A 19,318-nucleotide genomic window follows, 5' to 3' on the forward strand; every position below is an offset into this window, starting at 1 on the left:
TCGACTCCAAACACAACTGGGATTCACATGAACTGCATTCACTGATCAGTTTCAGCGGAAAAGTTTGACATTTTGGGAAAGACGCTTTTTTGGTTCAGATTGAGGCCTGTGTGGTTACAGCCAGCCACAGGTTAGCTTAGCTTAGCTTAGCTTAGCACAAAGACTGGAAACAGAGGGAAACAGTTAGCCCCCATCACACGGCAATGTGCTGTTTTTACACCTTTTTGTATGGATTAAACACACAAGACGTTGGTCAGTGAGCTTTAGTTGTTGCTGGGTGTACCTTAACTTTGGACAGGCTACCTGCTTCCCCCTGTTTACACTCTTTGTGCTAAGCTAAGCTAACCAGATGCTGGCTGTAGCTTTAATAAACATAATCAGAGTGGTGTCGCTCTTCTCATCTAAGTTTGGGAAGAAAGCAAACAAGTATATTTCCCAAAATTAGCTATTATTTACATATTTCTTCAGAAAACCTAAATGATAGCTTCAGGGATTATTCCCATTTAGGACAATTTGGGTCTAATTTGTACACTTTTGGTTCATTTATGTTGGTAAAAACAACAAATTAATGCAACGCCGTCACTGAAAGCAGAAATATTATGACCCAAACTGTCTGATGTAAAAATCTGTCATAAATCAGAATTATCCCTTAATTTAGCGTTTTTCACCAATGGTCGAGGATTGGACAGTTTTCCTTCCTTCATCCATCTTAATTTTCCTCCGCTCACTCGCTCCCTCTCTCCGGCTCCACACCTACCTTGGCCTGCTCCCAAAACTCCTCTCTATTGATTTTCTTCATCTCCACCTCTGCGTTGGTCTTCTCGTACACTGTGCCCTGCAGCAGGGGAGGAAGAGGGGAGAGAGACATAAAGAGAGACAAAGAGAGAGAGAAAGAACGGTTGAGTTTCAGTGTCTGTCAATGACAATATGTGTCCACGCATAAAAAACTGAATCAATGGTTGGGATGAAACTAAAATACTGAATGTTTGTACAATCTCAAACATATTTCTACATATTCTCTCATTTTCTCCGTCTTCGTACCACATCTCCATGTTCTTCATCTCGGGTTCTCAGGCGGCTCAGGACCGGACTCGCCACCGCCACCGTCCCATTGGTCAGCCGCTGGCCGATGGCTGACGGTTCAATGTCGTCCAGACTGCTGGCGTTGACGATAACCTCCACCCCCTGGAGAGAGAGAGAGAGAGAGAGGAGAGAGGATCAAATATGTAGATATATTGATAAATATACATATATATTTATGGTGAGTAACTAAAGCTGTCAGATAGATGTGGTACAGTAAAAAGTACAGTATTTCTCTCTGAGGTCTAGCGGAGTACAAGTACCTCAACTTTGTGCTTAAGTACAGTACTGAGTAAATGTACTCAGTTACTTTCCATCGGTGGTTTTTGAAGTTTAATCTTTGTTGTTCTATATTTCCAAATTCAGTGTGACCTCATGTCTGGTAGAGCACTGCAGCAGAATTTATTATTTGATGATCATGGGTCATAATTCAGAGTGTTTATGTCAGTAAAGGCTTTTTGTACTGTGTGTGTGTGTGTGTGTGTGTGTGTGTGTGTGTGTGTGTGTGTGTGTGCTGTGTGTGTCCTATCCCAAACAGGGTCATTGAAAGCACCGTCAGTGTGATGAAGTCGAGGCTGTGTGGGAGAGATGGGAGAGAGAGCTGCCACTTAGAATAATGACACTTCAACACACACGCGCAGACACGCACACGCACACGCGCGCGCGCACACACACACACACTGCAGCAGCCATGAACACACACACACACACACACACAAACATACACATATAAAAATAAATCTTCACTTATGCTTTAATCTTGATCTTTTTATCTACTCTACCAATCCAAAAATACACGCTCCGTCTGGTGAGTAGGTGTGAATACAGTGCTGTGTATGACACACACACACACACACACACACACACACACACACACACACACTCGGTAGGTGAGAGGATTGTCATTCAACTCAGAGAGATTACTTTAAAAAGAGATGGTATTAGTCATGCACTGTCTCACACACGCACGCACGCACACACACACACACACACACACACACACACACACACACACACACACACACACACACACACACACACACACACACACTCTTGTTCCTCCTCTTTGATCCTCCTACAGGTTTACTGTGCCGTAGCTTCTTGCTCCACAGAGAGTTGGTTGAAAAACATTCAAACGTTCTGCATGTGACACCAAACTAAAGCAGATTATGAAACAGACGCTTCCTGAGTTTCCAGCCTTCGCAGTCTCAGATGTAATTACACGAGTCTGATACTCACGACAGCGCCGCCTTCATTATGTCACACAAGATGAAAGATTTGAAGATTTTGAAGCTCTTTGTTTCGTGCTGCAGGTTCAAAGCTCAGATGTGATGACATCCAGTGGTGGTGACACGGCGGCTGGATTCAGACTGAGTACTTTTACTCAACTACTGCATTTAAGCACAAGTATAACGTTCTACTTGTACTCCACATTTCAGAAATACTGTAGTTTTCACTCACTATGTTCAGATAACTACTAAGATTTTGCACACAAAACACATGAAACAGTTTATAAAATATGTTTTCTTATAAATAAAACTGTTTTAACACTTTATACAAGCACAGCTGAAATGATAATCAATTAGTCAATTAGTCCACCACTGACTGCAAGTGCAGTTTAAACAGCAGCTATACATATTTTTTATATTTCCAGAGGCAAGTTATGAACGTCAGTGTGGCCATCAGAAGCTACAGCTGATCGCTACAGCAGTAAAACAACATAAATCCTCATAAAAGATGATTTGTGTGCTTGTTGTTTCAGTATTTATTTGGGAAGACGTAGAAATAACGTGGCGGTTCTGACCTGGAAGAAGTCAGCGATGGTGGCGACGTGGCTGGCACAGGCACACTTCCTGGCATCCGGCACGTCTTCCCCAACCTGAGAGAGACAAAACCGAACCAAAGTTAGCTGAGGCGTTCAAGCCCAACTCCCGAGGACAGTTCCCCCCTCGGTCCTGGTCTCATCAGGGCTCTCGTTCAGCTGTGGTCACGTTCAGTCGTTGAACAGTCGTGTCATGCGATCCAGCAATCACAGCTCATTCAAACCGACACAATGCAAACGCAGTAAGCAGCAATTAGAGAGACGGAGACGGATCCGTCTCATCTGAGTTCATGGCAAATTATCTCTCAATGCCAAAACGGAAGCACTTTATCCATCAGACAGGCCGGAGAAGAGAAAGGACGAGAGAGCTGGGGTGTTTCTGAAGTGTGTTTTACTCTTTCTCATGCAGTTTGGCACAGTTTGGTGTATTATGTGTGTAACATTTTTGGCCACTTTGTCCATTTTGGCCTGGTTTGCTCCGGTCTGGTGCTCTTTTGGCTGTCACTGTTGCTGTGTTACGTCATCATGGACTCCTCTGGCTCTGCTCCCGGTCTCATTTAAACAGCAAATGTCTCGTTCTTTCTCCCTCTCAGTCTCCATTCAGTGCAATTACCGGAGCTTTCTATTGCTTTCTGCTACTTTGCAACAGCGAGCACGTTTTTAAAGAACATATCTGATGAGTTCAAAATGTTCACATCTGGAACATGTTCACAGATATATGTAATTAGCATAGCCGTATAGCATGATACGCAATAGCATGATCACAGTTTTTATGTTGAGGCAACACACAGCACTTAAAGCCGGGGAAAGATCACAGTCCTGGTTTAATCTTTGCAGAAACAAATTCTAAAATCACTGACCACGGAAGGTAACGCTAAAATCATCCCACACGGGGCAACAAAGCCAGCCTGACAGGAGCTTTGGAGATGTCTCTTTTTATGTTTCCTTCAGCTCATATTAGCAAATACAGCAAATACAGAAAGGGAAATCGAATCAATACATGTTTGTTGTTTGTCCAACAAGAGACATGGTACCAGGCAGATTTCATATTCGATCATCTCACTTGTAAGATAACTGCAGCAGATAACGAGATAAATGTGGGTTCTTAAAAATTTTCTGTTTGCAGATGTTTTTGCTTGTTTTAAATAATATTTCCTCCCATTTTATTGCTTTGCTTTTCTTGTTTTTGGGAGAGTTTTTGCAGTGTGTGTGATTTCTAGGATGCAGTGTTGGTGGTGTGTTGCTTTAAAAAAAACATAATCCTGACTGCCAAAACAAATTAGCAGCATATAAGCCTCATTTCTCAGAGAGCAGGTTGTTTCGCTCCACCTCTCTCTTTCTCTTTTCACCTGTCTCTGCACTCCCTTGTTAGACACGCTCGCCGCTGATGTCGAGCTCAGAAAGTAAAACATCCATCTTATCTCGGGTGCACTCGGGCTGTGCTTAAATGCTCTTTACACACTCTGTGCGACTCTGGCCGCGATTAAATGAGCTCCAACATCACAAATTATTCATTTCTTCCTGTTACATCCCCTTTTCATCGTGAAGTCAGCGCTGGACTAATTTTTCTGGCTCTGTTGCATGTGATGTGGTGACTTCTCTCTGGTAAGATGGAGGTCACAAGTTCAACCTCTGCGACAGCTCATAACAGCATCAGGCTGCATCTCTGATCAAACAGCACACAGCGTATAACACTACAGAGACGGTATCACAGAGCATCTCCCTGTTCATTCACTCTGTTTGTCTTGTTGTTGATGCTGTTTGTTTGTGTCTGATGGGGCGGCTCTCTTCTTCTTGACATAAAAATATCTTCATCAGATTTGCTCAAACGGCTAATATTCCTCCATCTCTTTCTACACGTACACTCGTTGTAAAATGATGGGTGTGACCCGTGCTTTTATTAAAAACTGCTAGTCTTGAATGGTGCGCTGTGAACTCAACTCAAGACTCAAAAATAAAAGCATCTGAATTTAATGTGGGACCAGCTGGTTGTGTGTTCTCAATTCTGTCGGTTTATAAAATGCAAATTAGTCACAAGAAAGTTTTAAAGTTGGTAAAACTGAATTAATTTCCAGTTGTTTTGTTCTCACAGGTTTCAGGCTTGATCCTGTAATGCTTCACAGCGTCTCATCACTGCAGCTTGTTTTTGTGCTGCCGACAGCGACGTGCAACAGATCAGTGGGTCGTAGTTTATAATCTGTGGGTAAAATGTGTTCCAAAGAGAGGGAGGGGCTGACGTGGACACTTCACTGGATGAATTGTTTTAATTTGGATCAGAGAGAGGACCACATGACTCATCGGAGAGTTTGTTTTTCATCCATCAGAAGATTTTTTTTCTTTTTGGGTATGAAGAATGTTTCCAGCAGAGCTCTGAGATAATAAAAGGCCACACGATGGATGAAAAGTTCAGTTTTAACCTCAGTTTGTTAATTAAATGTTCTCATATCAGTGATTTGTTCTGTCATATGTCCTGTCAATCACCTCACACCCATAAAAAGAAAAAATGAAAGAAACAAAACCTCAGGGAATAAAGCTTCAGACAACTTTACACTTTTCACTCTACAAAAATGATCAGATCAGATCAGATCAGAAAAAAACTCCATGCAATAAGATAAGATAAGATAAGATAAGATAAGATAAGATAAGATAAGATAAGATAAGATAAGATAAGAAGTTTTTCATGTAAAACATAAAAACAGCAGCTGTTGTAACCCTCATTGTCTGCAGGTGGAGCCAAAATTGGAGGAGCAATAATCTTCTTTGCCTGTAGGTGGCAACAAAAGCATCTACACTGTGGCCACTTTATTAGGAACACCTGCGCAATCAACAGTAATGCAATTCAATGCAACAGCTGTGCTATTAGGTCTCTCTTTAGGAACGTTATAATGTTCAGTTTTCAGTTCAGTTATATATTTATCCCCGAGGTCATAGTTAAAGGTCGTGTTGCAATGTACGATGTTACATGAAGGTGCTTGTAAGTGTCTCCTGAGTGAACACCTCACTGATAACACAAAAACGGATGATGGAAATAGATTTAATAGCAGTTGCATTGGATTGCATTAGATTGTACAGGCGTACCTAATAAATTGGACACAGGCTGTACTTCTGCAGCTCTGAACTGCTGCTGCTGTTAGTTTTCTTGCTGAGCCTGCAGCTCTGTGATTGGACCTGGTTCCAGGTCCTGCACGTCGGTGACACGGCGTGTCCTTGTTAAACAAACAGCTAAATTAAAACTGTGCGGTGACCCTTAATGACTCTGATATTCTCCTGTAATACCTTTGGAGGACATTTCAGTGTGTGTGTGTGTGTGTGTGTGTGTGTGTGTGTGTGTGCGTGCTGCCCGGGGTGTTTGGCATCCTGCGCCACCCTCCCCTCCCGTCTCGCCCCTCACCCGACGACTCACCCAGTTGATGAGGATGTATCGTGGCAGAGCGGAGGTGGGCTCCTTCAGGCTGCAGAAGCCGTACATCACCCTGCCGTTGTCAAAGGTCAGCGTGATCTCTGCCAGGCCGCCTCCTGCACCACAGAAGAAGAGACCTCAGTACTAATACAGCACAGTCGTGTCTGCATTTAAGGTTTCAGAGATCCTTTCTACTCCGCCATGACTGGACAAACATTTATTATCATTATAGTGTTGTATTTCTACTTTTCCTTAAGTAAATGATTAGAACACGTCTTCCACCACTGTCTGTGTTTTTCTTTCACGCTGACGAGCAGCGACGCGTTCCCGGCTTCTCCTTTTAAGCTTTGGATTATGATCCTGTTCTTCATTATGTCATATGTCAGAAATGTTTACGCACTCATTTGTACAAACACACAAACATGACTGTGGTCTACTGGTCTCTGATCTGAGGAGGCAAACAGATTCCTCTGAGATTTACAGTGCAGATGAAGAAACTGTGTTTCCTCTCTGTCGCTGCTGAAATATTCACGGCTCTCTCAGGAAAAACTGACGACATGAAGGAAAGTAAGAGCGCCGCTGACAGAAGTGGCTCTTTATCATGCATCTCTCCAGCATTAGTGATGCAGACACTTCACGGCAGCAGCTCCACTTTATTCCTCTCATGTGATCTGTGTTTTTATATTCAGGACTTCTGCACTGATGATTGCATTAGACTCACAGAATAAGTTCTCATCAAATCAACTGAAATAACCAGACGTGTCCAATTCCTTATCTAAATCTATCACGCTTATGAAGACATGTTTGAGGCTGCCGTTACTCTAGATTTTTAATATTGACAAAAAATCCCATGAAAAGACCAAAACCAACAATGTGTTGGTCCATCTCTCAATACTGTCTGACTTCCTGTCTGAGAATCTCTGCTGAAAGCCCATTGGTTCCTGCTGGAGACATACATCTTCAAAAACAGCCATGTTCATTTGAGCAGATTCACTGACTGGGTGGTTATAAATGTGCTTATATCTGTCTTCAGCAACTCAACATTCACAGAAATTGGCAAGAAGGATACGCTAAAAGCTAGCTAACCTAAAATGCTTAAGGCAGCTGTAGCTTAGTGAGTGATGTACTGTGGGTTGTAAAGAGGAGGAGGTTTTTTGGTGCTCAGGGGCCTGAAGTTAGAAAATCAGCAGAAGTACATTTGAATTAATGCACATTTTCATTCACTACTGTTATGAGAATATGGAAAATATGACGGAAATCAAACATTTCTGTTAGTTTCATGTATTTATGTGAGGAATGTCCTCATTGCTCTGCACAAATCTGATGTTTTCAGTGACGTTTAAGCCACGTGTTTCATGTACATCATCATTTATTCACTGAGTCTGTTTCCATTTGCTTTCCAGACACAGTGCATTAGTACAAAAGATGAACAAAAAATGTCAGAAAACATCTTGCTTTTACATAAAAAATCAACAGTATAAGTGTGTGGACATAAACATCCAAATCAGAGATCATGGAGCTTCAGATTCTGTTATGTGTCTTTAAGATTTTAAAACCTGATAAAACAGTTTGAATCAGTTCACTTTCAGATTCTGGGTCAAGTTTGAATCAGTTCACTTTCAGTTATGGTGACATGTTTAGTTTTTAGCTCCAACAACTGGATTTGTGCCTCTGGCTTCTTCTTCCACAGCAACAGCAGCTAAGGATAACGTGTTGTTGTATTTAGAGCCAGAAACAAAGCTGGAATAATTCAAAAATGATGGTGGTAACATAAACCAGGACGCTCCAGGAGACATTAAAATAAAACTACTACATCTATTACATTCAAGAGTTTTCATCCTCTCAGTATAACTATAGTATACAGTATATTCAAATTATATTGGAACATGTTATTTATTACCTATGAACTTACAGTTTTTCCTGTATAGATCATAAACTTTACTGTGAATATATTTAATTACACAATTACAACAATTGTTTTCTGTCCTTAGAAATACCTTACTTACAATTTTATACTCCAGCTGCTTAATTTAATTTAATCTCAAATGTATTTCCTATATTTATTCATTTGAAATAGATGATGCATTTTATTTCTACATCCCTTCAAGTGTATAAGGATTATGTGCATTAGCTAATACACTCTGTGTGTGTGTGTGTGTGTGTGTGTGTGTGTGTGTGTGTGTGTGTGTGTGTGTGTGTGTGTGTGTGTGTGTGTGTGTATTAATTCACACATGCCACAATGGAGTGATATTATTACAGTCTGGAGGACCGTCTGCATGTGTGTGTATCAAACGTAGGAGTCTCATTAAACTGTAATGATCATGCAGCGCGTCATTAACTGCAGTAATAATGAATTCAGCTCTCGGATGGCTCAGTAACAATCAGGAGACAAAGGAGATGATAATTTTCACCCCAAAGCAACAACAGAACCTGCAGAGCTCATCAGAATAACAATAGATCTGCAGCGGCAAATTACAACACACATGATGCTAACATGTTAACAGGCAGCCATCATTAAAACCTAACAAAAGAGTAACAGCAAGACATCCCATTTGCAGGAGATTAAATTCTTGTGCTGAATTGAAGAGCGTAAACTCACCTCCTGATGATGCCAATGTCAAATCATTGCTCTCATCCTCATATGTGTACAAGGCCCTGTAGGAAAGAGACAGAGTGTGTCAGTCAGACAGAAAAAACAAGTTTCATCTTTATGAGCATTTAATGTGGCTTGTGTTTGCAGAGGTCTGGACTTAAGTCACAAATACTTCAGATTTAACTTTAATATTTTCCAGATTAGCATTTTAAACAATGACTCAAACGTTCATCTGCAGATGTTCTAAAAATCAATTAATAACTTGAGCAATGTTGCAAGCAACAAGGCTAACACCAGCATGCTAAATGGAAAATGACAATGCTAACATGCTGATGTTTAGTAGATGTAGTGTTTACAATGTTCACAATTTCATTTGTGTGCTAAGATGCTAACATTTATTAGCACTAAGTACAAAGTACAGCAGGGGCTGATGGGAATTATGGGTTTTGTGCTAATTAGCAAATGTTAGTATGTTAACATTGTAAACTTAGATGGCAAACATGAATGTTGTGCATTATCATTGTGCTAATGTTAGCGTGCTGATATTAGCATTTAGCTTATAGCACTGCTAGCATCAGCATGTTAGCATAGTCATTGTGATAATGTTAGCATGTTCCCATATATAGCATGTTGATAATAGCATCTAGTGCAGCCGCACAGGGATGCTAGCATGACTTAAGTCTTGTATTCACAATACATTACATATGTTAAACATACTCTTGTGCCCAAATCAACTCACAGTGAGTGCATTTAACCACTACTACATGGACAACAGTGGTAGTGCATGAACGTTAAGAGGCAGAAGTTAAAAAAATTTTAAGTGGATCCCTCTCAAACAAGTGTTCAGCGTGACAGAACAAGTGCTTTCCCATATTAAAAACCCCATCTGTCCTACATCAACACCTCACACGTCAGCAGTATTTTACATTAATCTTCATCAGTGTGTTGTCTGTAAACACTGCAGCTACCAAAAAACACAGCCATGCTGCTTTGGACCATGTGACTCTGCTGAAAACACACATTAACTGATTAACCTCAGATAACAAATCAGATTCTTTCCGCGAGAGGGAGAAATGGCAGAAGTCGACTCCCCTCGTCACCGGAAACAAAGCCACACGAACCTCTTTAGGATGACTGATAGAGCTGCTTTATCTGCTCAAGTGTGTGTCTGTAAAGCAGATTACTTGGTTTGATTAATGACTGAGGGAACTCAGACAAAACTTTCATTGACATCGACAAAAAGTGTTCACTTTCTGGTTTAAAGCTTTGGTCTTTCACTTTAATATGTGTGCAGACCAAACACATACACTCCTCCGACCACCTCTGTTGCCCTCTCCATTGCCTTTGTTCCAGCACAACAGACGCAATTACACTCACACTCACAGTACATACAGCATATCCTCACTGTGTTATGTAAAATCAACACATCCACACGTATTGACGCACGCACACACCTCTGAACTTTTAGGCTCAGGTCAAATGAAGGTGACAGAGATTAGAGTTTAGCTGACAGATTGAAACTGTTTGACCTTCTGTTGTGACCCTGCTGTAAAATCCATTAACCTGCAGGCCAGAATGAACTCACTGCAACAAGCCCACAAAGCCCATAGCCACATCATCGGATCGTGGAGCTCTCAATGGATCCGTAAAACCTTTAACACAAGTGGGTGGAAAAGGTTGAGTTTGTCCTGAGGGTTGTAACTGAAATTGAAAGGGTTTATCCTCTGTACGCTGGTCTTTTTAGGACATCTCAGACTCAGCAGGTTCAAGCTGGTTCAACTTTCAAGCTTGACTTTTTCAGCTTCAGCTGTATTTAGACCAAGCTAAACATCATGCTATTTTCTTTTTATCTATTCCGTCTCTTAGAAACTCTCCCAAACAAAAAATGACTTATCAACCCTAATCCAGGATGTTTGTGTACTTTTTTATAGACAAAACTGACAGGAAGTATCCAAGGAATATTTAGGTGATTTACATTAAGTAGAAGTAGCACCATAAAAACACTCCAAGTAAAGGTACAGAAGTACTGGAAACAAAATGTACTTTAAGCATCAAACGCCTCATTAACTCATTATATTGAATGGCCCGTTAGTGATGTATTATTATATTACTGGATCATACGTGTAAGCATGAACTGGCAGCTGTCAGATTAATGCAGTGGAGTAAAAAGTACAATATATTTATATCTTCCCTTTTACTCGTCTATTTTTGCAGTAATGACGGAGAAAAAGCCAGAACAAGAGGCAGCTTGCAGTGAAAGTCCCTGGACACACTTTTTAAAACAAAATCTAAAAAAAAGACAACAGGTACATGATAGAGTGCTTGCGGTGCCTCCCCAAAAACACTGAGGTGTCCATTTTTAAAGCGCCTCTTCTCACCTCCACCAGCACAGCGCAACACTAGCTAACGTTGGCTGTGTTAATTTTTCGTGCAGAACTTTAATCTTTGATGGTATGATAATGACACTGGCTTGCAGCTTGTGGTCTGCTGGACTTTTAAACTGATGTTCAGTGTGATGCCAACATCAGTGTTAACGTTGCTGCTATAAATTTCATACGTTTCATCCATACGTTTTTTTCATTATTTTGACCTGCACTAATAAAACTATTGAAATGGAAGGTAACTTGTATGTTGAGGCATTAGTCGGGTCCTTCTGGCTTTTACTTGAGTTGGTTTCTCGAATGGTAATTTTCACTTTTAATTGAGTGTAGATTTTCAGGAGCCTGCTCCACCCACCACTGATGGCAATACTCAAGCAGAGTACAAGTACCTCTGTAGTGACGTACAGAAGCTGCAGATGTATTCAGCTACTTCTCATACTGCTTCTGCAGCATGTGCTCAAATGATGGACCATCGAACGGTTCAGGTGGAGTTCAAGAGGATCAGTGCTTCCAGCTATTAAATACTATTTGTACTCTTTCAAAGTCGACGTGCTGTGGGATCATTTTTTCTGTAACAGGACCTGCATGAGTGTGAAGCAGGGAACTAAAACTCCTCCTGGATGAATAAAAGATATTTGTGTTGCTCACTCTGATGACGAGTCCCTCTCCATCAAATCAGGAGAAGCCACAAAAACTGAAAACCAGGAAGAGACGGTGATCAAAATGGATTTTTCTACATATTAAATGCCTTCTGGGATTGAGGTTAGAGAAATTACCCTTTAATCTATCAGGGTTTAAACAGGAGATTATAAACTGGAGAGCAGTGCACTGTAGATTATAGAAGATTATTATTACTATAAAACTCTTCACCAGACTCTCAATCAGCACAAAAGCTCTGAGCTCCTGCCTGCGATCACACGCATGTTTCGGTGCAGTTTCTGCATGAGTCATTTAAGTGTGAACGTACTTTATGTTTCTAGATATTCATCAGATAAACTACAGCTTTGGGCATTTGTTTAAACAGCTTAAAATAACCTCTGCTGAGGAGGTCGGGGAGGAATCCTGTCAGTGCTGGGACTGTTCTCGATTACACTGAAAAAAGCCAGATTTTATTATTTAGGTGCAAAGATTTGTTGGTTTCTGGACGGGAACTGAGATGCTAGAATTTGACAAGATTTCTCCACAACAGGACCTGTTTCACAAACTACCATATCCACTGAGACAAAGCCAACTTCTCCCAACTTTAATGTACAATTATATTATAAATACCTTTTTCTTGACTGGAAAATGTCTGAACTTTCCAGTCCGCAGCTGTTTCTGCATGCTAAAATGTCACCATTTAAAAGAAGAAATGACAGTAAAGTTGAGTGCAACATCTCCATAAACTAGAGATAAAAGATCAAATGTGGATGCGGTTCAACAAGTGGCTGCATCCGCCTCCATCCCCACAGTAGACGGGCTTAAATGGCTCTGTGGATCATATGAAGTCATCATCTCTGCTGTAGAGATTCTGGGAAAAAGGACAACAAGGACAGCCAGGATGTAGCTCGCTATGCAGTTAGCCATAATGGCCAACCCAGGAGATGACTTTCTGTGTTTACTTTCAGCTGGACTGTGAGTCTGAGACGAGCATTTGAAGTGATTCATGTTTATTTGGAAAGCTGTAGGAGGCTGACGCAGCTCGTCCTGATATACCTTGTTTTGCACGAGCTCCTGCTTCCTCTGAATCTCTACAAAAGAGGCGGTGAGTGCTAAGTCAGCAAGACACACGGAGCCCCAATGGCCACATCCATGGGAAATAAGGCAGGTTAAAAAAACCTGAATGAGCCACCTTTAGCAGATCAGCACTATTATTTAAAAAAAAAACAAAAAACTATACAATCTATAGAGAATAATAATAATGGGATCTTAAAATGGTTTAAAGTGACAGAATTGTGAAATTTTCTGCTTTTTATTAAATGTGCACTTTGCAAACATTGCAAACTCGATGCTGCATGTTAAAGAAGTGATGCATCCCTGGAGAACAGCTGCCCGTCCTGCTGTGGACGTCCATGCGTCTCTGTGCAGTGTTCGCGTGTGTGTGGCGGGTATTACCAGTCGGGCTCAGTCCAGATGACCTCATGCTGTTTCAGCCTGAAGCTTTAGTCCGTCTGACTTTCTGCTGACCTCACCTCCCCTCCCGCCATCCTGTCTGTTTCTGCCGAGTCACCCTCTGCTTCCAAAACCTTTTTCCTTCCCCCTCTCTCTGCCAGACTGCTGATTTCTCTGCTCTTAACATCACCGAAAATCTCCTCTTCTCCCATCAGCTCCATTTATCCACCCTCCTTCTTTTACTGTCACTCTGACTTTCCTCAAAGAAACAGATTAGACTTCCTTCTACACACAAAATTTCACTATCATGCTGGGATAAAATCATACAAGAGGTGGCTGGCTACCCACCGGAGCAGCAAATAGACCAGAATGCATTGCAGCAATAACACACAACAGGCAGCAACATTAAGCTGTTCTCCATTCAGTGTGATAACTTCAAACTAATGCTCATGAGAGTTTAGACTTGTTACAAGTTGAACTCAAGAATTCAGCATTAATTTTACATGGAACTGTGACAAGATCTGTGTATATGAAGCACAACATTAAAGCTGCTCCCATTTCCATTTTGTGATTAAAATTGGGTCAAATTACTGTATGTGATGTGAAACTTGGAGTTAAAACCCACAGAAAATTAGCATCCAACTGCAGTTTATCTCCGCTCTGCAGAGTTTCCAACAGCGCTTTGTTGTGTCATTTTACAACCTCCAGCTGTACAAAGAACATGCTGTACACCTCCAGCTCAACATAGCAGAGCATTTAGCTGCTGAACAGACAGATGTGTTTCTCAGGAGTTGGTGGAGACTTAACTAGAGCTAAAAGAGAGTGACTATTGGACACAAACATCACATGAATGTTAACACTGTTAATACACATTATCAGCTTTACAAGGTGATAATGTCACTGTCACGTCTACATTTCCCCCAAGTGAATGCAGGTTTGACTTTCACCAAACTGACAGCAACAAATCAGAGTCATCAGTGCGAAGGGCTGCTGACATACTGTAAGTTTGTTCTTCACGGATGCTGACGTAAAGTCCTGTAGGAGTTATTTCAATGAATTTACCTCATATTCGAAATCTAAGAACAAAAGTACAGACAAGAGCACAGATGTAGACTTCATGTTATTAAATCCTGCAAAATGAATGTAAGTCTATTTCACCAGGTAACTGGATTGTGAACATCACATGACGAAAATGATCATGACAGTGTACTACTACTACTACTACTACTACTACTACTACTACTACTACTACCATGACTAGTTATAGCAGCATCACAGCAACCCAGCAGAAATCCTGAAGGCAGAGGAAGAAAGGCTGAGGAGGGGATTATAGATGACAAGAACAAAGAGAGCAAAAGTCAGGGATTAAAAAGATGACAGATAATAAAGACAACAGGGTGTAAAAAGGATGGAAGAAAAGGGGATGAGAAAGAAAGCGGAAGCGTTTAAGATTGAGTGATAGAGAGAGAGAGAGAGAGAGAGAGAGAGAGAGAGAGAGAGAGAGAGCATGTGTGGGTCTCACTCGCTCACTCAAAGCTCTATAAATAATTCCCTTTAAAGTAGACAGCTGTTTATTATTCATATAAAGTCATCATGACCTAGAAACAGCTCAGTGTGTGAGTGTGTGTGTGTGTGTGTGTGTGTGTGTGTGTGTGTGTGTGTGTGTGCGTGCGTGTGTGTGTGTGTGTGTGTGTGTGTGTCTGCGTGCACAGCTGGGCACGAAAGATGAGGTAGAGAGGAAGAAAGATGAGAGGAGAAGACAAAAAAGACGGGAAGAATAAAAGAGGAAAAATAAAGCATGCAAAATATAATCAACAAATAAATGATAAGGTATTATTAGTTTAGATTAGATTCAACTTTAGGTGGTAAATGAACCACTTAGATTATAATGTGGTTGATCCTGTGGTGAAATTCACAAGCTACATATAGTAAGTATTAACATAAGAGTTAAAAGACAAAAGATAGAAAACCACAAAAACAGAATAAACATTATTCTGAAAAGGGCCATTCTGCATAATTAAACTACCTCTTCCACTTAAAGCATATTTTGATGCTAATACTTCTGTACTTTTACAGAAATAAAATGTGCGTGCAGTGTTTTGAAATTGTTTAATCACTACTTCTTCTAAATTAAAACATCTGAATTAATGAATGAGTTCAAAGAAAGGGCAGAAAAAGATGATCTGAGAAAGAGAGAGTGAAGTGGTGGTACGATGGGAGAGGGATGGAGAGGAAGGGAGAGGAGGAGGAGGACAGAAGAAAGAGGCAGGGATGTTACAAGGAGAGAGGATGAGTAGGAGGAGGAAGAAGAGGAGGAGGAGGGAGGACAAACAGCCAGCAGGATAAAAGATTAGAGGAATAATGAGGGATTGAAGAGGACTCAATTAATCAACTAATCACAAGTGGAGGTCATAATCAAACGAGCACTCTCTGCATCACCCCGACCTCTGCCGAGTCTCATTCACACAAGTTTGGGTCGTGGTGATTTTTGTTTCATCTTTTCATGCACAGAAGTGCGAGAGAACAGCCTGTCTTTCACATTTTATTGCGTTTTCAAGAAGACAATACATCTTTCTTCATCACTTTGAAAAACCAGTAATTTGAACACAGCCCACGTCGTCATTAATAACTGCCCGCCTCATTTGAGTGACAAGCTAATGATACTGTGAGTTTCATTTTAGAAGAAAAACGACAGGTCATGCGATAAAACATTATGTTTACGTTCTGGTGTCACACCCTCTAGTGGCCGTTATGAGTAATGACTCTAATCCATCAGGAGCCATCAGATGACGGTAACACAGAGCAACAAATTTGGAGTACGAAGCAGTGGTGGTGGAAGTCTTCAGATCCTTTACTGAAGTAAAAGTACTAATATCACACTGTAAAAATACCCAGCTGCAAAATCCTGCAGTGAAAATGTTCAGTGTACTTAAGTAAAAGCATGAAGTATCATCATTGTGACCACCTCAACTAACAGGAGCTACAGTTTGGCCTTCACTGTCACCGCATCTCGACCCAACTGAGCACCTATGGGAAATATACTATATATAGTCTATATGAGCTCAGTCGTGTGTGTATTTGTGTGTGTGTGTGTGTGTGTGTGTGTGTGTCTGTGCCCACGCTACCTTTGATGTGCAGAAGAATCACTGTACTGCTTTCAACTGGAGGCGGTACAACAGCTTTGCTCTCTAATCTGCTCTTATAGGAGGGTGTGTGTGTGTGTGTGTGTGTGTGTGTGTGTGCGTGTGTGATTTTCATGAAACTGATCTTTTCATCTTTCTTCAGGTTTCTGTGTGGCTGTGTCATCTTCTGGTGCTACAGAGATGTTAGCATGATGTTGTTAGCATTGATTTTTCATTGACAGCAATTAGCAGAGCTCTGCTAACATGACTCACTTAAACCAATGGACTCTTTATTCTATTTTCTTCCTCTTCCTCCTTCTCTCATTTCCTTTCCTCAGTCTCTCTCCCTTCTCTGTAGACAAGATCCCTGCCCCTCCATTACAACCACAGGGGTCTCAACAGGAGGACACTTCAGAGTTATTTGAAGCTGAAGCGTGATTTGCACCCAAAATCACAAATTCTCTGGACCAGGAGGTGACTAACGGAGAAGAATTTAAAAGAAAAATACATATTTCAGAAGATTAAACAACAGAATCAGGGAGGAGGGACAATGGCGACATGTTGATTATATGACTGAATAAACACCTGAGAGACAGTCTCAACAAACACGAGACAATGTAAACTTAAAATCTGTCTCTTATATAACAGAACTTCCCATCAGAAATGTCTCGTTTAAGAGGCGAAAATATGAGCAACCTGGAGAACAAAACTAGAAAAGTATTCTGAATTGATGAGACGACTGAACAGGTGAGACGAGACTTTAAACCACAGGGACATGTGAGACAAGCTGCAGAGACGCCTTCAGCTGCTCTGAAGGAAGACGTTTCATCCCAAAAGCTGCTTCGGATGTGTCTCGTTTCTGCTGTTTCTGTTATTCTGTCCACTCAAAAACAGAGGTTGCCAAGATGAACCGCCCCGCACACCCTGCGGGGAGCGTCACCATGGCAACCGGGCAGCATCGCCCCCCCCTCCTCTCCACCGTTATCTCGGCAACAGCAGTTTGTGACCTGAGGGGAGCAACGATGTGAAGATAGTGAGGGTAGGAGAGGAGGGGGTGTAGGAGACGTGAAGGGCAGAGCACACACACACGCACACACCAGGTGAACACAGCACGCAGGGTGTGTGTGTTGGGATGATCCAGCTGGACTCTCTTCACAACTTCAAAAGGATCTGCAGACCCGATGCTCTGATCTCTGTCTGCAGACTCCCCGTCACACAGCAAGCAGCAGGAGTGTAAAGACACACGGTGGTGTCGGATTTCACAATACAAAAACACAAAAACACGCACTGCTGTGCTGAAAAGCTGTTTGCACAAACAAATCTTACCAAACGTTGGTTACAGCGTCACAAAATCTGCAATAAATTAAAAATCTAGCTCAAACACCGAACTAAAAAGACAGGATGCACCGTCGCCTTTCATTGCTCAGCCTCCACCACTCAGGTGCACAGCTACACACAGACTGCAGGTGGCGCTGCTGAGTTTACCTGCTTCAGATGCAGCCGGGCAGGTCTTATCTTTGGGCTGAGAGGGCTCACAGATTTCCTAACTCAAGAGTAGGTGGCTGTGGCTATTTCCTGGAAGCAGTACGTGCCAAAGGCTCTCAGCTTCCTTCCTACTCCAAAACGAAAGCATTAAAGCCTCCAACAGTGTAACACACTCATCAGTGCTGTGTGACAAAGGTTAGCTTGTTTTAAGCAGCGCGAGTGGTGACTGATTATCACATTTTCTCTCATTGTTCAGAGAATTCTTCAGATTCTTCAACACTTCCTGTATACGCACAAGAAGATAAAGAGAGCGGCTGGAGGCTTCAGGGCTTCATGCGGAGACAGAGACAGAGACAGTTGTGTAGCCTTCATCTTAATCTAAAGCCCTGCTGCTTGTGCACCACGCCTCATACTCCAAACACTCAAACTTCTTGGTAGTGATGATGTGACCACATGTGACCACATCCAGCTGTGACCAGAGGTTCAAAAGACTTGAGCTGTGTACACTTCAGATGTAGTGAAGGGTTACTCTGTCTGATCCAAGCTTAAGACATTCATATTATTTCATACCAGCATTATTTAATCTGTGCAGCAAACACATCGTATTCAGTGCCAAAAAACTTCTAAAGACTGATGCCCGGCCTTATCTGTGCTAGCATGCTACAAGCTAACAGACCTTTTCCAAAAGCCGACTGGGTTTTGAAAATTATTATTTCAAAGTTTTGCATGTTCACAAAGTGGACCAAAGTGTCAAAATTGGCATTTTACGCAGTTGCTTCTGGTTTATCAATTCATCAGCAACAGGGGAGATCGACCTCTCCACTATTTTCAGACCAAGGTCACAGTTACTGAAATAATGATGGATCACTTTGCCAGCGAGCAGCTGTTTGGAGGACTGCGTCCAACTTTGAGGTTGATAACAGAAACTCAATGAGAGTTTAAGAACATGGCCCAATCAGTGATTGCAGATTTCATCATTTTAACAACATCGAATCTCTCTAAAGGACTCAGTAATTTGGATGTTTATTAAATCAGTTTTGCTCCTGAAGCTCCAAGCGTGTAAGAACTGCACCAGTTGCCATGACAACTCGATGGAAATTGGCCTAATTTGCCAATTTGTAGAGGTTAGAGAAACGTTGAAGGTACCACAGTGCAAGTACACAACGAGGCAACAAAGCTGCCAGAGTTTTAGGTTCAAATCTTTCCGGCCTCTCGGCCTCACGTCACCAGACGACTGATTTTACGAACAGTGTCACAAAGCCGCTGTCAGGCTGTCGGTCCCTTCCAGCCAGCGAAGACAAAACACGAGACAGGAGTCGACTGCCGAGGCTTGTTTAGGAAGAA

General features: G+C 41.6%; 1 protein-coding gene across 3 annotated transcripts in view; it reads right to left on the reverse strand.

The window, feature by feature from the left end:
• dbn1 (drebrin 1) overlaps nucleotides 1-19,318 on the reverse strand; it is a 104,678-nt gene that overhangs the window by 15,385 nt on the left and 69,975 nt on the right. For all 3 annotated transcript variants that reach the window (XM_070982514.1, XM_070982516.1, XM_070982515.1), the window contains exons 2-6: nucleotides 8,902-8,957; nucleotides 6,306-6,418; nucleotides 2,885-2,959; nucleotides 1,042-1,185; nucleotides 758-835 (exon numbers count right to left, since the gene is read on the reverse strand). In XM_070982514.1, coding sequence (XP_070838615.1) covers nucleotides 758-835; nucleotides 1,042-1,185; nucleotides 2,885-2,959; nucleotides 6,306-6,418; nucleotides 8,902-8,957 — 466 coding nt within the window. The remainder of the gene's footprint in view (nucleotides 1-757; nucleotides 836-1,041; nucleotides 1,186-2,884; nucleotides 2,960-6,305; nucleotides 6,419-8,901; nucleotides 8,958-19,318) is intronic.

Source organism: Chaetodon trifascialis, chromosome 16 (assembly GCF_039877785.1).
Source record: "Chaetodon trifascialis isolate fChaTrf1 chromosome 16, fChaTrf1.hap1, whole genome shotgun sequence".
NCBI classification, from domain to species: domain Eukaryota; kingdom Metazoa; phylum Chordata; class Actinopteri; order Chaetodontiformes; family Chaetodontidae; genus Chaetodon; species Chaetodon trifascialis.